Source organism: Pimephales promelas, chromosome 15 (genome assembly GCF_988280905.1).
Source record: "Pimephales promelas chromosome 15, fPimPro1.hap1.1, whole genome shotgun sequence".
Lineage (NCBI taxonomy): Eukaryota > Metazoa > Chordata > Actinopteri > Cypriniformes > Leuciscidae > Pimephales > Pimephales promelas.
This window is the reverse complement of record NC_142783.1, coordinates 5343051-5366815: the sequence shown is the minus strand read 5'-3', so window position 1 is coordinate 5366815 and position 23765 is coordinate 5343051. Positions and strand designations below refer to the sequence as shown.

Sequence of the window (23765 nt, the reverse complement as noted above, 5' to 3'; positions counted from 1 at the left end):
GGGATAATTTTAAAAATCAAGTTGTGGTCCCTAAGGAATGGTGCGAAAACTTTCGAATGTCCAGAGCGGCACTTATCAACCTCAGTGAAAGACTACGTCCGCACGTGGAAGGAGCAACAACAAAAATGAGGATACCCATGGATGTATTAACAAAAGTAGCGTGCATATTGTATTATCTGAGTGACGAGGGGACACTTCGGAAAATCGCAAATGCATTTGGACAATCCCGACAAGTTGTGTCAGTAATCATCCGACAGGTATGTAAGGCCATCGTCATTTTCATGGGTCCAGACTACATTAAAACACCGAGCACCGAGGCCGAGGTGAAGGATCTTGTTGTGAACTTCTATCGGACACACGGGATGGCACAATGCCTGTGGGCAATTGACTGTACACATCGAAATCAAACAACCCTTAGCCAACTCAACAGACTACATAAACAGAAAAGGAAAACATTCTTTGAATGTACAAGCTTTGTGTGACCACCAGTATCGTTTTATAATGGCCGTTGTATCGTTGTAAAATGGCCGGGGAGTGTGCACGACGCGCGCATATTTGCTAACTCGAAACTCTGTGCTGACCTAAAAGATGGGACAATACCCTCCTGCCCTAGAGAGTTAGTGGAAGGTGAAGATGCTGTCCCCGTGTTCCTTCTGGGGGATCCAGCTTATGCCGTACCTCATGAAGGAGTACCCCAATGGCGGAGTTACTCCACAGGAGCAGTATTTCGGCCTATCTCTTTGCAAGGCTCGCATGGTTATCGAATGTTCATTCGAACGTTTGAAGGCACGGTTTGCGGCTTTGAGAAGGCCGATGGACATAAACATGGAGGACCTTCCTTATGTGATATATGGAACAGAATTCGTTGTCTGTTGCCTCAAGTCTGTTAAGGAGCTGTCTCTTTATGTCCAGGTCTTCCTGTGCAACGGAATTTGCGGAGAGTTTTCTCTTCAATCGTTCTCTCCTGTGGCCACACAGGGTAGCGGTGAGTCTCTGGCGTCGATTCACCGTCATCTCGGGAGACAGCACTCTCTTGAAACTGGGCCGCAGATGACCCAGAACCAGCTGGGCTGGAGAACTCCGTGGCCTCCGCCGCCACGTTGCCGGTCTCGATACCCCCCTGAATCGTATGCGTTGCAGGAGAGCCTCCCCAAATTGACTCGCAGAGCTCAAAATAGAGCAAAACTACTCGCCCATGGCCACTTCGACGACCAGCATCTACCGCTCGCCTGTAGCTGATTCGTACAGCCTTGAGTTTTGTTGTCAATTGCCCTGTGAACAAGAAACAGTTTAACGTTAGCTGCTAATATAACTAGCATCGTTATACGTTATAACTTAGTTAAAGTTTAGCCAACTATACATACCTTTAGTGATTTCGTCCTTATTGTTGAGGTACACCTTTCCCATTGTTGTGGCTTCCTCTGGCGATGGATAATGCTCCCGGTACTTTTCCAATATGTCGCAGTATTTGGTTTGCGACGACTCCCAGTCTGTGTTTTCTGCCTCCATGGCTGTTTTATATTCCATTGTAACTTTAAGTAAAAGTTCCACCTCGTCGTCGGTCCATGTAAAGAAATCTCTAGTCTTCATCGACATTTTCTAATCTTTGCAGAGGTAGCTAACGTTACTTGCTGCTTCATCAATCTGAGGAATAGTCCATCCGTTTCCTGTTTACACCGGCACGCGCATGCCCAGTGTTGGTGAATGGTCACATGATCCGCGTTTTCAGTCGTTTTAGTGTGGACGGAGATAAATTCTAATACGCAGGTAAAACGCTAGTGTGGACGGAGATCGTTTTCGTTTTAATTCTCCGTTTTTAAACGAAAACGCAGTAGTGTGGACGAGGCCTCAGGGACCTCTTACCACAGGACGTGCAGGTGAAATGTGAGGATACATTTCACAGACATAAAACTACACTACAACCTCATCAATGTGAGAAACTGGAATTTGTGACATGGCAACAGTCAAAGTCAAAGGACTGGTACACCTACAGGGCTGGTCGAATCACAAGCACTAAATTACACCAATCGACCACGACTGACAAGATCAGCAAAACACATCCAAATGATATAATGCAGTATAAAAGAACAGAATTAAATGTCCCATCTGTGCTCTGGGGTGAGAACATGGAGGAAACGGCAAGACAAGCTTACACTGCATGTATGTCCCAAAGCCATCCAGATTTCAGCGTCAGCTCATGTGGCTTAGTAGTGAAACCTTCTGAGCCACACCTTGGATCATCACCTGATGGGTTAGCAAGATGTACCTGCTGTGGCAAAGGGGTGGTAGAGATCAAGTGTCCCTACAAATACAGCGTTAGCCTTCAAGGATGTACAAAAGATGAGCAGTTTTGTCTGGATAAGTCATTCGCATTGAAGAATTCACACACATACTACTATCAATGTCAACTTCACGTCTTTGTGTGTGATGTTAAATATTGTGACTTTGTGCTGTGGTCCAAGAAGGAGTTCATTGTTTCGCCTGTGACAGTTGCCTGTGACAGTTTTAGACTGGGTGTCTATGGGCTAGGGGTTTCACAACTACTGATTTTTGCTAGTCGACTAGTTTTGCATAACAGTCGACGACTAGTCGTTGAATGGTTTATTCTAGAGGTGTGCGATATCACGAATAGTAAATGTCTCCACGATCTGCTTTTGAAGAAATATGGTAGTATCGTGTTACAGTGCATTCTATCAGTTCTGGTGCCTCTGTCTCAACTGTACAACGCGACGTAGCCTACACATCACATGTTAAGGAATAGGTACGGGACACTGCAATTCACAAAAGTTCATTATTTGCATAAGCCTTGCGAGTTAAACATTTAATTCACGCGCTGTTCTAACGTGCGTTTTCCTGAGCGCGTGGCATACCGCCGACACTCACAGGTACTAGAAGCTTGTCAAACAGCGCCTGAATACTGGACTAAGTTATCTTTCGAGTCTTATTATGCTAATACTGTTAAATAAACAGAATTGGCTATGTCTAAAGTGAAAGCAAACATTTGAGAGAAAATCTGGTGTAATATGCGTCTATATTAAACACGTCAGGTGCTGGTCTAAAAGCAAAAGTAGTACTAGTATTATCCGCACTATAAAGCGCACTTAAAAGCCTTTAATTTTCTCAACGCGGCTTTTCTCAAGCCTTATAATCCGGAGCGCATTATATATGGATCAATTGCTCATGCTCGTGTCCATCTTATGCCCGCTTTGTCACACGGGCAGTTCAACCTCGTATAGACGGTTTCAACGGCAACAACATAAACAAACGTTACTGCGCGTGCGCACTTTTGTGGCCCAAACTTAAAGGGTTAGTTCACCCAAAAATGAAAATTAAGTCATTAATTACTCACCCCCATGCTGTACCAACCCCGTAAGACCTTCGTTCATCTTCGGAACACAAATAAAGATATTTTTGATTGAATCTGAGAGCTAGATCAGTCCTAGATAGAATGCCTAAGGGACTGGCTCTTGACGGCCCATAAAGTCATTAAAGAAAAGGTTTAAATATTCCATGTGCCTACAGCGGCTCAATTATAAGTTTATCAAGCGACCAGACTACTTTTTGTGCGAAAAAAACATAAATAACGACTCTATTCGACTATTCTATTACTTCCTTATGGGCGCATGCGCGAGAACTGAGACGAGGACGTTCTCCTTCTACTACTTTTTTTTTACCGGCTGCTCCGCTTAGGAGTATTACTGCCCCCTACCGTATAAGATGATGATATAGCTGGAAGCGCAAAACTTTCTGTTTACAAGCAGAGGAAGATGCGCGCTGTACATACGCTTTTCAATTTGCGTATTTTCCGCACTATAAGGTGCACTTAAAAGCCTTTAATCTTCTCAATAAACGACAGTGTTCCTTATAATCCGGAGCGCCTTATATATGGATCATCATTTTATACGGTAGGGGGCGGTAAAACTCCTAAGCGGAGCAGCCCGTAACAAAAAGTAGTAGAAGGAGAACGTCCTCGTCTCAGTTCTCGCGCATGCGCCCATAAGGAAGTAATAGATTAGTAGAATAAAGTCGTTATTTATGTTTTTTTCGCACAAAAAGTAGTCTCGTCGCTTGATAAACTTATAATTGAGCCGCTGTAGGCACATGGAATATTTAAACCTTTTCTTTAATGACTTTATAGGCCGTCAAGAGCCAGTCCCTTAGGCATTCTATCTAGGACTGATCTAGCTCTCAGATTCAATCAAAAATATCTTTATTTGTGTTCCGAAGATGAACGAAGGTCTTACGGGGTTGGTACAGCATGGGGGTGAGTAATTAATGACTTAATTTTCATTTTTGGGTGAACTAACCCTTTAACTTCCGGTAGAATCAATAACAACAGTTCATATGAAGAAACAAGCAAATTATGTCTAGCCAGTATTATTTAGGACTACCAATAGAAGAAAAGAGCCGTTACTTGGCCAAACTTAAATGTGACAACGTTACACTACCAGACCCGTTCAACAAAGTTTTGAGGGAAACATTTTTTTTCTACAGACCTGTCTGATTTACCGGAGGTCAGTCAGGTAAATATCTTTGAATACTTAGTCGAGAAGGAGTGTGTGTCATTCTGTGTCATTAGAAGTCATTCTAATATGCTGATTTTATGCTCAAAAAACATAAATTATTATTTTCAATGTTGAAAACAGTCGTGTACCATTTTTCCCCCCAAAATTTTATGAAGAATAGAAAGTTAAAAAGAACAGCATTTATTTAAAATATAATCTTTTCTAACATTATAAATGTCTTTACTGTAACTTTTGATCAATTTAACTCATCTTTGATGAATAAAAGTATTTTCTAATTTCTTTCCTCCAAAAATAAAAAATAAATTCTTACTGACCCCAAACTTTTGAATGGTAGTGATTAATGTTACAAAAGCTTTCCATTTCAGATCAATTCTTTTCTTTGGAACTTTCTATTCATCAAAGAATCCTGAAATAAAAATGTAAAAAACTAAAAAACTGTTTTCAACATGGATAATGATCATACATGTTTCTTGAACATCATATTATGATAATTTCTGTAGGATCATGTGACACTGAAAACTGGAGTAATGATGCTGTAAATTCAGCTTTGATCACAGGAATAAATTACACTTCACTATATATTCACATTGAAAACCGCTGTTTTAAAGTGTAATAATATTTCACAATATTACTTTTTTTGTTGTTGTATTTTTATCAAATAATTGCAGCCTTGGTGAGCAGAAGAGACTTCTTTTAAAAACATAAAAAATCTTACCGATCTATAACTTTTGACCGGTAGTGTATCTCTAACAAATCAACTAGTCTAATGTAAAAGATTACTATTTATATACACATATATATATGGCAGTGTAGGTAAGGTCTTTTCACCATTTATTTTAGGAAGTTGTGCCAGACTGTGCTCTCTTTTCTGTCATGTGTGACAGCAGTGAGACAGACACAGCCTCTGAGTCAGGTAGTCAGGATTTCACCAGCAGTCAGGGAGACCAGGATGCTCAGGGAGAGGAACTCAGCATCTTCAGCAGCTTAACCGGGTCGTCTCATTCAAAACAGCTAGCTGTTGCTGTCAGCGAGTCAGGCTGTGAATGTAAGTTACGTGCCCGCCCCAGCGCGCTCACACTTACTAAATAAACGCCTCACCTCCGACGCCGCGCACTCCCTGCATTCCCTTTAGCACATCTAGTGGATGCATAACGCAAACCCAGTCAAACGTTTGAAAAATTTTCTAAAATAGGTAATTGAAGGTGCGCCTTATAGTGCTTATAGTATATAGTACTGCCACTTGTAATTAAAGGGATAGTTCACAAAAAAATGGGCTGTTTTCGACTAAGGATTTTCATAGTCAAATCTGATTCGTTAGATTTTGCCGTAGTCGACTGATAGTCAAACCTTTTTTTTTTTTACATAGGACTAGCAGATAAATTTTTTTCATTTCAAACAAAAGAGATGGATGTATGCGCATTAGGCTATTCGTTCTATGTTTTTTTTTCTAAACAGTTGGGCTATGTTTAGGTAGTATTTTTCATGTTTTTATCACGCAATAATGTTTTTGATGCGGTGGTGAGTGAGCTCCAGTGGCACCCCGCATAACGCACGCTCCATCATAAGTTTGAGCTATTAATTTTGTCTTGTCTTTGAGTGGGATCAATTCACTCATCCTTTCCAAAAGTGATTGAGCGATGTTTTCAGCATTCGCGTTTTCAATCTGAATGAACTCTAAAAAGCTCTCTTGAATGACATTGTAGCGGTCGATGTAGCGAAGTACAAGGGCAAGTTGGTATTGGACAGACAGGTCAGATGTTTCATCGGCTTAAATGGCAACATAATCAGCTGCAGTCACCTAGTCGTGAATGTACTCCTTAACAACAGTCAGCATACAGTCCAGCAGCTCATTCTTAATCATTTTAGACGTACCTCTGAACACAGTAGCTCCCTCCAAGTTCTCCTTCAGAGCAGCGTCCAACGACGAGGCGAAATTTACAAGGCCCCTATAAATGCCAGGGTTCTCAGCGGCTTCAGTCTCGTCGTGGCTACGCAGAGCTAATTCAAAGGCACCACAAACTTTTACACAGTCAATCAGTTTAGAAAGAATATATCGATTCTTGTCCACTTCCTCATTGTGCCTGCTTATACAAAGTCGATGGCCATCATCCAACTGAGTAGCAATGTTCGCCTTCCCCAGCAACGCAAATCTCAGGCAGTTGTCCATATGCATCTTTGTGTGTTCGTGTTTTTTTATTTTTTCCAAAAAATGTTTCATATCCTGAACCCCGTTTTCACACCAGGCTCGATCGTTCGCTGCAGTTTTAAAAAGCAAACAAGGGAAGCAAAACAGTTAGCTATTCCACAGCCGGTTAGCCACGGCTTCCTATTGTACCACGTCCGAGAAAAGCCTATACTATACGACGCTTCTTTGTCTTTCACCTGTTGTCTGATTTTAATGTGTGGCTGGTCCGGTCCCATTTCTTTTATTTTTTAGTTTTTCAGCCAGTGGTTTTCTTTCAAACAGATTTTAAAGAAGAGATATCACAGTCTCTTTCTCGCGAACAGCCAGCGCCGCCATTGTCAACTTGTCAAGAAAGACGTGCTTCGCCCGCCGAATCTAATTACGTGACCACACCCAAGTACCTAAAAACTCCATGTTATTTTAGAATTATTATTGCGCGTCACTGATTGGTTGAATTGATCACATTTAGGCCCCGTCCACACTACTGCGTTTTCGTTGAAAAACGGAGAATTAAAACGAATACGATCTCCGTCCACACTAGCGTTTTACCTGCGTATTAGAAACGATCTCCGTCCACATTAAAACGACTGAAAACGCAGATTACGTGACCATTCACCAACACTGGGCATGCGCGTGCCGGTGTAAACAGTGAATGACGAATCAGAGAAGGATGCGTCATGACTGATAACACCCAATCATAGAGCCAAGCGTCAGCCTCTGCGTCAGCGTTTCTAAAGTTCTCCGTTTTGTATGGTTTTGTCTCGTCCACACTAAAACGCACTCCGGAGATTCAAAACGCAAAACGCAGCTGCAGCGTTTCTAAACCTCTCCGTTTTAGGTCTTCGTTTTTCCCGTGTGGACGAGAGGTGCAAACGTAGCAAAAGGTCTCCGTTTTTAAACGAAAACGCAGTAGTGTGGACGGGGCCTTAGTGATGTTTTAATAGCATATCAGAGCTCCATTGGTTAGATAGTGAGGCCCCTCTTCCGCAGCATAAAACGACAGATTAATGTTATTGATATGTGGGACACAATGAAGCTGGCAGACAAAAAGACCCCCCTCCCCCTTCCTTCTAGCGTGTTAACCACATACACCAAAACAGAAGAACTTTATTTTTTAAAATTCTTAAAACTTTATTTAAAATAAATAAATAAATAAATTGGTAGGAGGGGTGGCGCCCCAGCGCCCATAATAGACCAGCCGCCTCTGCTTTCCATTAAACTCAAGGTTACATAGATAAACTTACCTGATATGAAGTGAGCACTGCAGACGCAAGCATTTTTTATTATGTCCTAGCTCCAGTCAACACGTTTAATCGCTTTCAGCCACAGGCGCCGCCGGTTCTTCTTAAGTGGTCGTGATCCTGTCGGAATCGTATAAAACTTAAGTCCTTTGGTGGAATATCGATTGGTGCAACCGTAAACGCAACAACCAGATATTTTGATGCTGGGAAACCCATTTAGATAAACATTCAGAGTTGCTAATAAGTTAGAGCCAGTGGGAAACACCACCACTTCCGTTGCCAAAATGCGCGCACAACTATTTGATCACGTGGGCTGTAAAAGGGTCTATATACCAGAGCCCATCTAACGGAGAGCCTTGGCACTTCCTATTAGCCCCATTGTGTATCATCTTGGTTGCAGTTCCATTAGAATTCCACTGGAGGTGATCGCGGGCGAGTGCAGAATGAATAGGAGTCTATGGAGCTAAATGGCTAAATGTGTCTCTTTCTCCTGCTTGTCGTTGAATCAACATAGATTTTATTGTTGATTCTGCAAGTTCAATATAGATTATAGGCCAAAAGTTGAATGAACGAGTACTTATGTCCTTTCGATTTCTTACAGGTTAGGCCGTTGTTGGCCGGAACACGCTAGCATTCTGCTATTATGTGACGTCATCACATTTTTGAACTGATTTTTAGAACAGATAAGTGAACTTGAAAATGCAATTTTCAGCTGAGTGTATTATCTTAGCCCTCCCTTTTGAATGCAACTTTCAAATTACTTGACAAAAAATGACATCCTGAGAAAAGTGGATTTCTGGGGGTGAAACCCCATAGACTCCCATTCATTTTTTTTCTAGCTTTGAGATTTGAGTTTTTCCGCGAGAAATATCATTGCTTGCAAATGAGCGAAGCATGTTGCTTAGTGTTCGGATGTACAAATGAACACAAAAGTATTTTTTAGTTCCTTCATCCACACCTCTGAAGAAACAATGGGTTCCTTTTATTTTCTCTGGAAATGCGCCGACTCAACTCCCAAAGTTTTGTATGGGTAGGAGACAGGTAAGTTAATCTTTCTCTCAAAATCATTCGATACCGTTTATGCATCAGTAAGTCAAGCCAGAATATTGTCAACTTCACATCGTTTCTTTGAGTAGGATGAAAATAATCTTATTTAAAGAAAGTGTTTAGCAGGATTTATTGATATTCGTAAGCACGCGCTGCTTTGTTTAACGTTATGTTATCTGCAGCCGGCAGCGTCGGTTTTCCTTTTTGAATGACGAATATAGACTAATATATCTGCAGAAATAGGCTCATTAAATGCAGGCGCAGAACGCAGATTCTAGCTGTCAGTCGGCAGTTCTCTCGGTGAGTTCAAGTGCAGCTTTTTACCTCGACGAGAGCGGACGAGTTTCGGGCTTTAGAGAGAACAAACTGCGTTACACTGCACAACGAAGCTCTTGCTGTACATCGTGTCTGCATTGGTGAAAGCAGAGAGTGCAGAAACTGCATGATTATTCAATAAGATCTTCATTCTCGCGATCGACAGACTGTCATCTGCTGCTCAATACTCATCATCACAGCAATATTTTATGTGATGAGAATCTAATACTTCTCGATATCTGTAATAGATTACTGAATTTGTCCTTTATTTATTTCTAAAGAAACACGACAATGTATAAAATGCTCCATTACCTTGTAGCTTATGTTATGTTTGTAGCTGAGTAAGTACTTATTGAAATGAAGTACCTACTCATTGAGTATGCGGTTTGGAACGCAGCCACTCTCTCTATGGGCTGTGCACAAGCGTAGTTTCGAACTTCCGCTTTTGTCAGAAGTCGGCGTGTCAGTTTCCGGTCTACGACTGGTCATCCGCATCCACTAATAAACAAACAAGATGAGTGCTGCTGTTGTACGAAAAAAAGTTCTTAAACACATCTAAGTTTCTAAGAACTGTGGTGGATCTAACGTCCGTTTCACACCCGTTTTCAGTGTGTGTTGCGGTGCAGGAGCGTGTTCACATATTATGATGCGTTTGCAGTGAATAACTGATCCGCCACGGCTGTTCAACAAACACATACTTAATATTTTTATTATTTTTTGTGCGTCTCCCAAATGTCTGTTTTGTGCAGCCACTGCGCACGAAGGTTGGTGTTTATCAGGAAGCAATAGAAGCTCAAATGGCTGTTAGCAACTTGAAGCTGAGCAAAGTGCCACACAGCAGTCTCCTACGCACCATGTAAACAGGTTAGAGCTTTCACTTTTCACTGGTGTGGTAACTGTTACGTATAACAGCAGAACAGCGATCGTTTCCACACCGAATCTATTTCTGCTGTGCTGCAAACGCAGGTGGTCAAAATGATAAAGATTGACCTGAAAATTGACCTTCCTTTGTTAGATTTCTTTATTGTTTATTGTAATAAGAAAAAGTTCAATTAAAAAAAAATAATAATAAAATAAAGTCCCTATTTACTTCATATACTCCTGTCCAGTTGGTGGCGGTAAATGCACCTTTTAGCTGGTTTGCCAACCCCCACAAAACTCCGATGAAGAAGAAGATCCTCATTCATATGGGAAGTTTTTGTGCTGCTCTGGTGAACGAACATCGCTGAGCGTTTCTTCCTGTGGTTTTGTCTTCTCATGGATTACTCTTCGTGATTCTTTGCTGCATGTCCTGGATTGGTTTATACCGTGGACTGTTTTATGTAAGTTTGCTGCCTGACTTTATGCCTGTATTTTCAGATTACGAGTTGCTTTGTTTACTGTTGTGTTTGCTGGTGATCGACCCTGATATTACGACCAAGATTAATAATGAATCCTCCCTGAAGCCTCAATACAAGTGAAGTTTTGACTTATAATTACCATGGAAGTGCTATAAAACCTAAATAAGGTTATGTGTGAGTTTTTCTGCCAACAGTTTGATGTATTTTTGTGACTTGTATCACCACGTGTTAAAAAAAAAATCTCCACACATATCATTTTGGTGAGTTGAGTTTGTGGGTTTAGGTTTTATTTTGATGTTAATGTATGTTTTTAGCCATATAGTTATGTGGCAAAAAAAAAAATCAATACTAGAAAATTAATATATAATCATTACCATATGATAGATAATAAGAATACCTTAAAATGGTTTTTAAATGATTAAAATCTGATAATATTTAAGAAAGTTATGGAATTTTTAAATTTCGAAATTAGGGGTCATTTTTTTTACCTAATTAAAACAATGAAAAACTGACCTCTTCCGCTTGAACAAACACTTCAAAATATCATAACGTCCTCATTTCTTGGTCTATTTGTATAATTCAAACACCACAGTGTAGGTAATTAAAAGCCCAACAAGATTAAGATTACCTATTTTTAAAAGGAATAGATACACATTTATTATTTCTATTAACCACTTCCTCTGATGAAACCGAGAGCATCAATCCACACATATCTTTCCATATGAAATCAAAATCCTCGCAAATAAAATCTGTATTCACATATTTATTGTATTAAACAGGCGATTGGCATTGACACATGAATTTCATTGTTTCATTAGTAGGCCATTTCTTGACTTAATGCTGGCAAGCAATTTAAATGGTAAAATATTATTAATTCAGTTTAATCTACAAATACAAAGCAATTTTACTTCTGCTTAAATATGTTAGAGATTATTTTACATCACTAGAGCTAAAAAGACAGGGTTTTCATCAAAAAATTGTGAAGTTTTGGAAGCCAATATGATCGAATGGCTGATTCTGCTTTTGACTACAACGTCACTTCGTAAAAAAATCGTAAAAAAAACACATGCGAATGTTAATCGCAAACTTCGCCTAATTCAAGTTAAATTGATAATCTTTCAAAAGTATTGGGTTTGAAACAAAAAAATTCTCCCCTACATAGAGGATTTTGATGCCAAACACAAGAGATGTTGCTTTGCTTATAACTTTCTTCTTACTACAGCCATCTTGGAAATTTGAACGTCAGAATCAACGTGATGACGTAATTTACGTCACTATTATATGGGCTTTAGAGGTATTCACAAAGCAAAAATACAACAGATTTCCTTAGTCACCAACGCGTATTGCGCTGACTACCTGCTGGGAACATAGCCGTGGGAACCAAGCGCTTGCGCGTATATAGGTCAGTTTGTCACATACCTAAGCCATATCTGTGACGTGTATTAGATTGCAGTGAATGTTAGGGAGGACGGTAGTTAATGTGTCTTTTCTCATGCATCCTTCAGCAGAAAGACCATTAATCTGAATACTGTTCTCGCTGAGGTGTATAAATGTGGTAAAAACCACATTCTGGTTGATTACCTACTGTATGATTTGGAGCATTCTGTCCCAAAACTGGCTGTCAGCCAATGTCATACTAGACGGTGGGCCGAACGTGTTTTCCATGTTGTTGATCGATCTCCATCGGTAGAGTATACTCTTCTTTTATGTATGATATAAAGTCATTATATGTAGTCAAATAATTTTTTTTGGCAATTCTGGTTTGGTCATATATTTTTTCACAAACATGTTTTATTTGTCAATAGTCTTACTACTACTAATAGTCTTTAGTAGCTGAACCAATCGGTTTGTAGTTTTTAACTGATTAAAAATACTAACCAATCGCAGACGGCCAGACTAGGACCCCGAAATGGGCGTGAGTGACATAGCGGTAATGTTATTTTAGGCCTATATATCTAACATAAATAAGACACTTTATCTTCAATGGAGTGTTGTGTGTTACTAACTGTACATCAACAAACATACCCTTTTCCTTAACAAGTTGGATCAAATTTGTTGAATGTTTTTTAGAGTGGGTGAATTTAAATACAAAAGAAAGCCAAATCGCCCAAAAAGCTGTGGGAAAATATGTTTAGTTTTTGATGTATTTTGATGTTGTGCCCACCTCTGTAAAGAGTTTAGTAAAATTATTGCTACATGGTCTAATAAATGAGGATTAACATTTATGAAGCACTTAAAAAAAAGAAGTCTAACTAGATGAGCCCAGATTAAAATGCATAGAGTCAACATGGCATCATGACTTTTGCGTAAGCATAAACGCCACTTTCATCAAGTCAAGTGGCGTTTTATCTTTACACATTTTGAACTATTCATGTGTATCCTCGGCCGCGTACATCTACGCCGTTATATGTCCGCGTGTATGTACACGCCATTAAATGTCAGAGTGAAACGAAGCAAAATGTAGACATCTGGGAGTGATATTTTTCTTGCTAGGATGGTAGGGGAAGATAGCGCGTCATACACCATTTCATGAGATCAGTCTGATGCAGTAATCCCACTTTGTGTGATTAAAAACATACCATTAGAGTTTAGCAGTAACTTGAGGTGGTTATCCTACTTGCTATTAGCTTGTAGTAGATGAAACTGAAAATAAGGTTGACATTACATTTGTTGTTGTTAGATGATAAAATGTATAACATTTAAGGATACATATAATGTTATTTAATATATGGTATTAGGGCTGGGCGATATGGGAAAAAAATGTTATCACGATATTTTTTTCCATATTGATCGATCTCGATTCTTATCACGATATGTAGTTTTTGCAGATGTTGCCAGTGTAAGGGATATCCTGAAGCTTGAAGAAATAAGAGATTCACTGAAACTTTCGAATAAAGTTTAATAACATGAAAATTTAAACAATATACCTTCCAAAAATGAGCACAAAATATTTTTGTCAAGGTCTTCATGCAGACAAAGGATTCACATTACACTCCCACATTGTATGAAGAGAGCAGCAGGGCCCACAACTGGCAAAATAAAATTCAGAGCAGCGCTCGTTCGCTCATACAGAGTTTTATATGCTTTCAAACAAGTGCAAACAAGTAAGTGACTGGTCAGTGGTCACTTTTCAATATATTTTACATTTTTTGATTTTGTAAAGGGAGCTCGTACATGGGGTCTAACACTTGGATCAGTTTTCTGAAGCCATCTTTTTCAACTGTACTCAGGGGCATCATATCTTTAGCGAGGCAATAAGTAATAGCGCTCGTTATATTTTTGCTCGTCTGTTTTTTTTTCATACGGGGCAATGGCTGCAAAGCACGACTGAATTGGATTGTTGTCTCCCGCTAGCAATGCTAACAGGCGACGTAATGGTTCTGCTTGGCTGTGTGTGAGGTGTCATGCCAGCAAGAGCACGCAGATTAACACTCTCAGAGTAATTATTGTGGTGGTGCCGTCTCAAGTGATGGAAAAGATTGGTTGTATTCCCCGTCCTGGCTGGTACCAACCACCGGCACATTTTGCAGACTGGCTTCGCCTGTTCCTGGTCGTTTTATCCAAACTACGTCCACCCAATTGACGTCGTGTTACCTTTTTTTTTTCAACAATGTCTTCGGTCTCGAATGATGTAGTGATGTCGCCTTTACATTCGGCATTATTTTCGCTGTCTTCAACCTCAGTTTCGCTAATTTTTTTCTCCTTTTTCCAAACTTTTCTCCCTCTCTCTCAAGTCTCCTTCTACTGCTCGCTGAGAAGTGGGTGTATCCTAATGGCATACGGCAGACTCTGATACTGTTGTGCTTACTTTTTCACGTGATATTGAATAATATGTCCCAAGCTTATTATCGAAATCGTTCAAAATTTTATAGCGATCCTGTATCGAGATCGAATTATCGCCCAGCCCTATGTGGTATCTCTTCCATGACTAAGCTATTAGGATATCTGCTGTTGATGTAAACTTAGTTAATACTTGTTATCTCTTCCATACCTAGCTAGTAACGTTAGAATGTGTAGTTGACGTAATCGTATGTAGCTAGCTAATAACGTTACATGTTATCTCTTCCATGACTAGATGTAAACTAATAAGATAAATGTTATCTTTTCCACTTTAATCTCTGTCTAGTAATCCTCTTTTACATCCTAATTTACAGTGCTACAGCCTAATAGAATAACTAATAGAATAACAATAGGTTACTGTCGTAACCCCGGTTCTCTGAAACATCGAGTGGAGAGATCCACCTATGGGAAGGGCATCCGTACCTGACCTCTGCAGAAGCATCCAATTGCACCAAGTCTGGCTAGACAGACATAAACGCGCGGCCAGTGCCCGATGAGGCCACAACCCTCACCCACGGGCATATAACATCTGGGCGCGCTGCTATTCCTCAGTAAGTATATTCGCTTCTCGTGCGGCAAGCGGGGCAAAGCTGGTGGATCTCTCCACTCGATGTTTCAGAGAACCGGGGTTACGAAGTAACCTATTGTTCTCTTTCATCATCTCGTGTTCGAGATCCACCTATGGGAGAGACATGGACAGCTCCCCGATTGCCCAATACACTCACAGTGAGGTTCTGAAGCCAGAGAAGGACGGTCACCTCAGGGAGGCGGTGCCTGACACGTCCCTTAATCATGAGCCTGCGATGGTGAAACCACACCTATCTAATGTGGACAAGCAGGACATGAAATACGCATGGGACACATGCGAGATAGTAACCCCAACCCACCAAGACATAATCTATACCCGAAAGGGGAAAAAATGATAGGTGACAGGAATGAACATGGCCAGTCAGCCCATTCACTCTTAATGGTATATATATCCCAACAGGGTTACAGCAGGGAGGGGCTAAGACGACCCGACCCCTAGAACCGAATGTGCTACCGAGGTACTGGTGACATCCAGCCGGTAGTAGCGCACGAAGGTATGAGGAGAAGCCCAACTGGCAGCGGAGCAGATGTCCTGCAGTGACACTCCCCTAAACAGAGCCCAAGAGGTGGCTAAACCTCTTGTGGAATGAGCTCTGATGCCCCTAGGGGGCTGCACTCCCTTTGCTTTGTAAGCCATGGTAATAGCATCCACAACCCAATGTGAGAGGCGTTGCTTCAAAATTGGACTCCCTAAGTGAGGGGGAGCCCATGAAACAAAGAGCTGGTCGCTCTTCCGGAAAGCATTCGTCCTGGTCATATATGCCTGTAAGGCACGGACTGGACACAGAGCGTTCAGCCTCTGATCCTCTAGAAAGGTAAAAGGTGGAGGGTGAAAAGCGGACAGCTCCAACACCTCCGAAGTGAACGCAGGGAAGCACTTCGGCATGAAGGCCGGGTTAGGCTTAAGGAAGACCTTATCTCCACTAAGAGAGAACTTAGAGCACGAGGGATGAACCGAGAGTGCATGTAGTTCACTGACACGTTTAGCAGATGCCAAGGCCAAAAGCAAAGCTGTCTTGAGAGACAGCAGCTTAAGGGATATACTATCCAAAGGCTCAAAAGGGTGTTGAGACAGAGCTTCCAGCACCATGGAGAGGTCACACTCCGGGACAGTTCTCCTGACGACTGGCAAAGAGCGGCGTGCACCCTTCATAAATCTGCGGATTAGAGGGTGCTGACCGACGGTCGAGCCCTCAAAACCCACATGACAGGCTGAAATAGCAGCCAAGTGGACCTTAATGGTGGAAAAGGACCTGCCTTTATCCATGAGGTCTTGAAGGAAACACAAAATATCAGGAACTGAACACTGATAAGATGTGATACCGCGCCCATCACACCACCCCTTGAACACTTGCCACTTACAGCCATATAAGGGCCGTGTAGAGACGGCCCTGGCATTCTGAATAGTGATAACCACACGTGGCGAAAGCCCAAGTGCGTTCAGGTTCGTCCTCTCACGGGCCAGGCCCAGAGAGCCAACCTGTCCGGGTGGGGGTGGTAAATCTCACCGTTGGCTTGGGATAATAGATCCGTGCGAACGGGAAGGCACAATGGCTCGGCGTATAACAAAGGGATTATCTCCGCCAGCCACGGTGCTTTGGGCCATCTGGGTGCTATCAGAATGAGAGACGGGACCTGCTCTCTCACCCTGGCCAATGTGGGAATATCAGGCACAGGGGAGGAAAAGCATACAGGAGCACTCTCGGCCATGGGTGGGCCAGTGCGTCTACCCCGAGGGGCGCGTCCATGTCCCTTAGAGAGAAGAACATAGGACAATGGCAGTTTCCGCGCGAGGCGAATAGATCTACGCTCGCCCGTCCGAATCTCATCCATAGCATTTCACTATCTGCGGATGAAGACGCCAATCCCGTAGATTGGGTTTCCCCTTGACAGCAGATATGCGCCGACGTTCAAAATGCCTGGGACGTGAGTCGCGCGTAGCGACAAGAAAACCCGTCTGCTCCACACCAAGAGCTTGTGAGCTAGGAGGTGAAGTTTTGACGAGCGCAAGCTGTCCTGACGGTTGATATATGCCACAGCCGTGGTATTGTCGCACCGTACCAGCACATGATGTCCCTGCAGGCGAGGCGGAAAATGATTCAGAGCTTTCCAATTGGTAAAAAGCTCTAAATAATTTATATGTGCTGAACGTAGTCTGTTTGGCCACAGACCGTTCACCGTTTTGCCCTCCTGGGTGGCACCCCAGCCTGTTAAGGATGCATCTGTCGTCACCACTTTCCGCATCGTAACCGCCCCGAGAGGGGTTCCCCGTGCGTTCTTCCAATGGCGCAGGGCTGCAGTGCACGCGCGCGCGTCACTGTAACCGAGCGGCAAAGGTCGCGAATCGGGCTGAAATGTAGTGACAAAACCCATTTCATGAACGCCCTCATCTTAAGGAGTCCTAATGGCACAACTTGGGTGGATGAAGCCATGAGACCCTGCATCCTGAGACATGTGCGATATTGCACTTTCGCCCCTTCTCTGAACTGTGACAGACAGCTCATAGAGAGCGAACGCGCTCTAGAGAGAGAGACGCGCTCGCATGGCAACCGAGTTCAACTCCAAACCCAGGAAATTGACATTCTGACTGGGCGTGAGATTGCTCTTGCCCACGTTCACTTGGAACCCGAGCGATGTGATGTGCGCGAGCACACGGCCGGTGTCCTGCAACACCTTCTCCTACGATTCGGCTATGATGAGCCAATCGTCTATGTAAGTCAGGATTCTCAGACCTGTTATTCTCAGAGGCGTTAAGCCCGCCTCCAAGCACAGACAGAAAGACCGGGGACTCAAACTGAGTCCAAACGGAAGAACTGTGAATTCGCAACATATGCCCTGGTAGGCAAAACGAAGAAAATTCCTGTGCGGAGGATAAATGCTTATGTGAAAGAAAGCATCTTTCAGATCGACTGATGTGAACCAGTCGTTCTGTTTTATGGCACGGGCGAGTGCGCCCTGTGTCAGCATTCTGAAGGTGTATTTCCTCAAATGTTTGTTCAACACTCGAAGGTCCAAGATAGGGCGGAGAGAGCCGCCTTTCTTTGGAACCAGAAAATACCGGGAATAAAAACCCTGGTTCATCAGATTGGGGGGTACCACCTGAATCGCTCCCTTGTTTAAGAGAGATGAATTTTCCTCTTCCAGAATGTGAGAAGCTTTCTCTTCCGTGTGAGAAAAGAGAATGCCGTTGAAATGAGGGGGTTTTACTGCGAATTGCAATCTGTAACCCTGCATTATTGTACGCATAACCCACTCGGGAGCCGAAACGGTTCGCCAAGCCGCTTCGTGACTCGCGAGTGTCCCCGCTCGGGACAGAGCAGAGCTGTGTCTTGAGACCAACAGAATTATTTGTGATGCAATGGCGCCATCTCGTGGGCACACTAGAGGCGACATGCGGGGGTTCGGAGGGGTTTCCTCTCTCTGCAGTGAGAAAGGTTCTCTCTGCGGAAAGAGGTTTTCCCTCCGAAACGAATTTGTTAGATTCGTTATTATTTGTGTTTTGTGTGTTTTGTGTTGGGCAAACACTGCGTGAACTGGGCAAACATAGTGTGGTGTACACTGTGCTAAACTTTCACCCACAAGGAGCCCCCTGAAACTGGGGGGAAAACACACATCTCCTGAACACATGAACTGGGCAGTCTCAAGTGCAGGCAGAAAATACTATCCATTTTTAAGGATATATAAGAATAGTTTGTTTAAACGTGTATTTAGTTATGTGTTGGGAAACACAATGACCAAAGCCTTCCACACACACAACGTGCACTAGAAACACATGGCTTGCAGCCGCAACTGAGCTGTGCGAGCCCAGCTGGTTGATTTGTGAGGCAATGGCGCCATCTTGAGGGTGGACTCGGGGCGACATGCAAGGGATCAGAGAGATTTGCTCTCTATGTTGACGCAGATATAAAAATCTGCACGAATTCATTTGATTCGTTTAATAATAGTTTGTGTTTTGTGTTGGGAAACACTGGGGCAAGCCTTTAATAACTGGGTGAGGGAACCAAGTGTGTGCGGTGTGGTAACACTGCTTATGTACTTTCCCTCAAAACAGCCCCCCTGTGGCTTGGTAGCCACGAGACGGGATTACCCGACCGTCCGACGGAGACCCCGTGTCTTTCGGACAAGGGTTCCGGGACCGGGAGAATACGGAGGGCTCGTGGCCCGTGAACGCGGGCTGGAGGCTCCCATGGTGGAACTCCCAGGCGGGCTGCTAGCGTTCAGGGCCGCCTTCCTACTCATCAAGGCCCGTGAGACAGTGTTAACAGTCTAGCGGGAGGCTCTAGGCGCGCTTGAGAGCTTCGCGAACACTGGAAAAAACGTTGAAGAGTTGTTTCCTCAGGCTGGGCGGTGGTACCCGCGTTTACCCGTCGTAAATATTCCTATCCTGGTCGGTGGCGCTCTATGGAGCTGGCCACACAATGTTGAGACGAACGGCCGCTCGCTCACAAACTTCCAGGAGGATCGACTGAGGCAAAACCGCGTGAGCGCTAGCTTAGGGTAACGTTAGAAAGACCGCGTCATCCTCGTCGCCGGAACCGACCGGTTCGTCAACGAGAGTGAGGTTTTCCCGCGAAGATGTCCTCTTCAGGGAATGCGGATTGGGCTGAATACCGCTCAAATATTTTATCTGTGGCGCTCCGGGAGTCCCCCGGTAGCGCGTCATCATCATCGCGTCCCCCATCCGAGTAAGAAATGCCAAGCACGGTGCGCTGGATAGTGCAACTAAAGCCGGCTTTGTAAAAAGCTACATGGGCAGCAATTACAATGACCGCAATTCTCCGGGTTCTCCAAAGCTTCTTGAGCGTGCTAAGCCCAAGCGGACCGCGCAGAACGAGAGGGTCCTTAGCGGCGATGAGAGCACCACACGCGGCCGGGCAGGCTCGTCGTGATGGACTGTTCCCCAGGGGAAGCGGCTGTTTAGACGGTCACATAGCCATGGGTGGGCCAGCGGTGAAGAACTCGGAAAATCCGTGGCGGGCAGCCATGTAAGGAGGAGCAGGTGAAGGACAGTGAGAGCTCGGCGGCTCCGGATGCAAAATACACAGCGGATAGGCTGAAGAAAAACGACTGTCACTCACGTCTGGCGGAGGCTGATCTGGCGATATGTCCTCCTGTAGACTCGAAAGTGGACAGCGTAACGTTAATCCAACCGAACTGTGTCAGTGCAGAGGTCGCGAGAAGCGAATGTCAACTGAGGAATAGCAGCGCGCCCAGATGTTATATGCCCGTGGGTGAGGGGTGTGGCCTCATCGGGCACTGGCCGCACGCTTCTGTCTGTCTAGCCAGACTTGGTGCAATTGGATGCTTCTGCAGAGGTCAGGTACGGATGCCCTTCCCATAGGTGGATCTCGAACACGAGATGATGAAAGAGAACTGTTTACGTTAACATGCACTGTTAAAATTACATCTAGCTAACGTTTACATGCTAACACATTATCTCGTCAAAACAAATGTTTTCTTCTCTGTGACTGTATGTCATTTCTAACAAGAGTAACTTTAACTATACAAACATAAAACAGAATAATGTTATATGTTAACGGTTTAGAGTTCATGCACAAAGCTAACATTATTAGCTAACGTTATAGGACGGGTATAAACAGCAGCACTTATCAGAGCCATAATTTACGTTACACCTGGAATCATGGATGCCACTGTTAATGTTTCTCGACTTCGGATAGGATTCCTGCTGGAAAATGTTTGATTGTGTAGATTTCGTCAGAGAAGATTTTATGTCATGAACTCATGGTTATTGCTGTGGCTGGCTAGCTAGAGAACACATGTGCTAAGTTACAGTCGTGGTAATATATTTTTAACGAAAACTATTGGCACACATTAGTCACGTGACAATAGAATTCGTTGTTTGATTGGTTAGAGGTATAGTACTCCATCGAGTTTGCCGAATCCGTTTATTAAACGTAAATTAAGTTTTCAAAAAAATATGATCGACTTGATACTGCCAACAAACGGATACGTGTTCCTGAAAAAATTTTATAGTATGTGAAAAAAGCAGCTATTCTATCCTCAAGGATCTATCATTTCAAAAACTAAAGCAGATAGCAGCGATCGGCCCACCGTCTACATAATGAATGATCTGAAAACAGGGAACTTTTGGAGACAAAGAGGTTTTTCAGCTGCTCAGTTTAACATGATGATCCTGTACTTTTTAAATGCAGATTGGATAAAAACACACTGATCACAGTTCAGACCTGCAGTGAAGCCCCTCCCACAACAATTCACCAATAAATACTGGGATTATTCCCATCATCCTACAAGAGAAGGACAAACTCCAGGAGTAGCAGCTGAAATCTGTGTGACTGTTAAAGATGGAGTTTATTAAAGAGGAGATTGAAGACATGAGTGATCCAGAACCATCCAGGATAAAACATGAAGATACTGAGGAACAAATAGGTTGGTGTCCATTCCTGATTCTTCATTGTTGATACTTTGGTAGATGTGAATTAATAAGCAGTATATGGATGATAAATGTTAGAGAAATACATCTAAATGATCATAACCTTTTATAGCAGTTGTCAAACTAATTTTAACTATGACTAATTTTAACTAACAAGTGAATGACAGAATAACAAAGGAAAGATCTTTGTTGTTTTCTGCTATTAAATAAGGGTTCACTTGAACTGATTCTAACTGTATTTCTGTGTATTTCAGACCAGGCGAGAGTGAAAGAGCAAAGACAAGAACTGAATGAAGTGAAGGAGGAACATCGTCACTTTACAATTGAAAGAACAAAAGCCAAGAAGACGCACACCTGCACTCAGTGTGGAAAGAGTTTCACATGGGAAGGACAACTTGACAGACACATGAGAATTCACACTGGAGAGAAACCGTTTACATGCACTCAGTGTGGAAAGAGTTTTTCTCAAGCATCAACTCTCAGTTATCATCTGCTCATTCACTCTGGAGAAAAGCCATTTAACTGTGATCAGTGTGGTAAAGATTTTATTTCATCATCAAATCTAAAATCACATCTGAAAGTTCATTCAGATGAGAAGCCTTATGTGTGTTCTCTCTGTGGAAAGAGTTTTTCATGGCTGGAAAATTTTAAACGGCACCAGAAAACACACAATGAAGTGAGAGAGTATATGTGCTTTGACTGTGGGAAGAGCTTTACTACATCTCATGATCTGAAATTGCACCAAAGAATTCATACTGGAGAAAAACCTTACAAGTGCTCATATTGTGACAAGAGTTTCCATCGGTCTGGAAACCTGAAATCACACGAGCGAGTTCATACTGGAGAGAAGCCGTACGACTGTACTCAGTGTGAAAAGAGTTTCACAAAGAAAGGAACCCTTGACACACACATGAGAATTCACACTGGAGAGAAACCGTATATATGCTCTCAGTGTGGAAAGAGTTTTTCTCAATCATCAACTCTCAGTTATCATCTGCTCATTCACTCTAGAGAAAAAAACGTTTAACTGTGATCAGTGTGGTAAAGATTTTATTTCATCAGCAAATCTAAAAAAACACCTGTCAGTCCATTCAGATGAGAAGCCTTATGTGTGTTCTCTCTGTGGAAAGAGTTTTTCACGTCTGAACTGTTTTTATCTGCACCAGAAAACACACAATGAAGTGAGAGATTATATGTGCTGTGACTGTGGGAAGAGCTTTACTACATCTTGTGATCTGAAACTGCATCAAAGAATTCATACTGGAGAAAAACCTTACAAGTGCTCATATTGTGACAAGAGTTTCACTCGGTCTGGAAACCTGAAAAAACATGAGCGAGTTCATACTGGAGAGAAGCCGTACGACTGTACTCAGTGTGGAAAGAGTTAGTATGTTTTTTAGATCAAAAATAGTCAAAAATCACTACTGCCAAAAATAAAATGCATTTTTCCTAGCCTGATTTTAGCCTCTGCTTTGAACACTCTGTTTGAAGGGGCGTGTCTGCTGTGTGTAACCGGCCTCTGCTGTGATTTCTAAAAACAACCTTTTAAGCTTTTTCAGTTAATTGGACTCTTTTTAAAGGGACACTTTACCCACTTGCATTAAGCTTTGTATCTTTAGAAACTCAGTCATATTTTTGAATGGTCATGGTTTATTCCCTTATTTTCCTATGAGATGGGAGAAATAAGGATTTAAAGGTGCCCTATACTGGTTTTATAAATTATTTTATAATGTTTCCTGGGTTGCCCTTATAATGTTAGTATGTTTTTTAGATCAAAAATAGTCATAATTTAGAAATAAAAGGCATTTTTCCTAGCCTGATTTTAGCCTCTGCTTTGAACACTCTGTTTGACGGGGCGTGTCTGCTGTATGTAACCGGCCTCTGCTGTGATTGGCTGACATGCTTGCATATGAAATAGCTATGTATGACATGTGAAACTCTCTCGAATAATTTTACTACAGCTATTATAGGTAGGGATGCACCGATATGAACATTTTGGCCGATACCGATAACCGATAATTCTCTATATTTGAAAGCCGATAACCGATATATCGGCCGATAAATCTAAATCCAATTTTTATATAATTTTTGAAAGCCTGATTGCAAAAACAAAAGTCTCACAATTAAAATCTGTCCCCTAACACAATTATAATGTTCTCATTATAATTTCATGTAGCCGATATGACGGGACATTTTGCACTTAACTATATTTTCCTTTTTGATTCCAATCATAGTTCAAGCAATTAAGATCAATAATATTGAACAGTGTGC

At 42.4% G+C, this 23765-nt stretch overlaps 3 protein-coding genes across 3 annotated transcripts; 2 read left to right on the top strand and 1 right to left on the bottom strand.

The window, feature by feature from the left end:
- The first annotated feature begins 1507 nt into the window (after nt 1-1507).
- LOC148973457 (uncharacterized) lies at nt 1508-15417 on the top strand. The gene is made up of 5 exons (XM_089120281.1): nt 1508-1528; nt 1869-2467; nt 5411-5571; nt 10674-10770; nt 15168-15417. The coding sequence occupies exons 1-5, from the start codon at nt 1508-1510 to the stop codon at nt 15415-15417; spliced, it is 1128 nt and encodes a 375-aa protein (XP_088976407.1).
- LOC120486927 (uncharacterized) lies at nt 10471-23314 on the top strand. The gene is given in 4 exon segments (XM_039683087.2): nt 10471-10636; nt 21256-21490; nt 21749-22503; nt 22505-23314. Coding segments are annotated over 3 exon segments (1218 nt in total). The 5' UTR covers nt 10471-10636; nt 21256-21405; the 3' UTR covers nt 22883-23314.
- Nucleotides 15426-17326, bottom strand: LOC120486928 (uncharacterized). Its single transcript, XM_039683088.2, has 4 exons — nt 17254-17326; nt 16926-17158; nt 16730-16834; nt 15426-16562 (listed from the first exon to the last, which is right to left on the bottom strand). Exons 1-4 carry the CDS (start codon nt 17324-17326, stop codon nt 15501-15503), a joined length of 1473 nt encoding a protein of 490 aa, XP_039539022.2. The 3' UTR covers nt 15426-15500.
- Nucleotides 23315-23765: the final 451 nt, after the last annotated feature.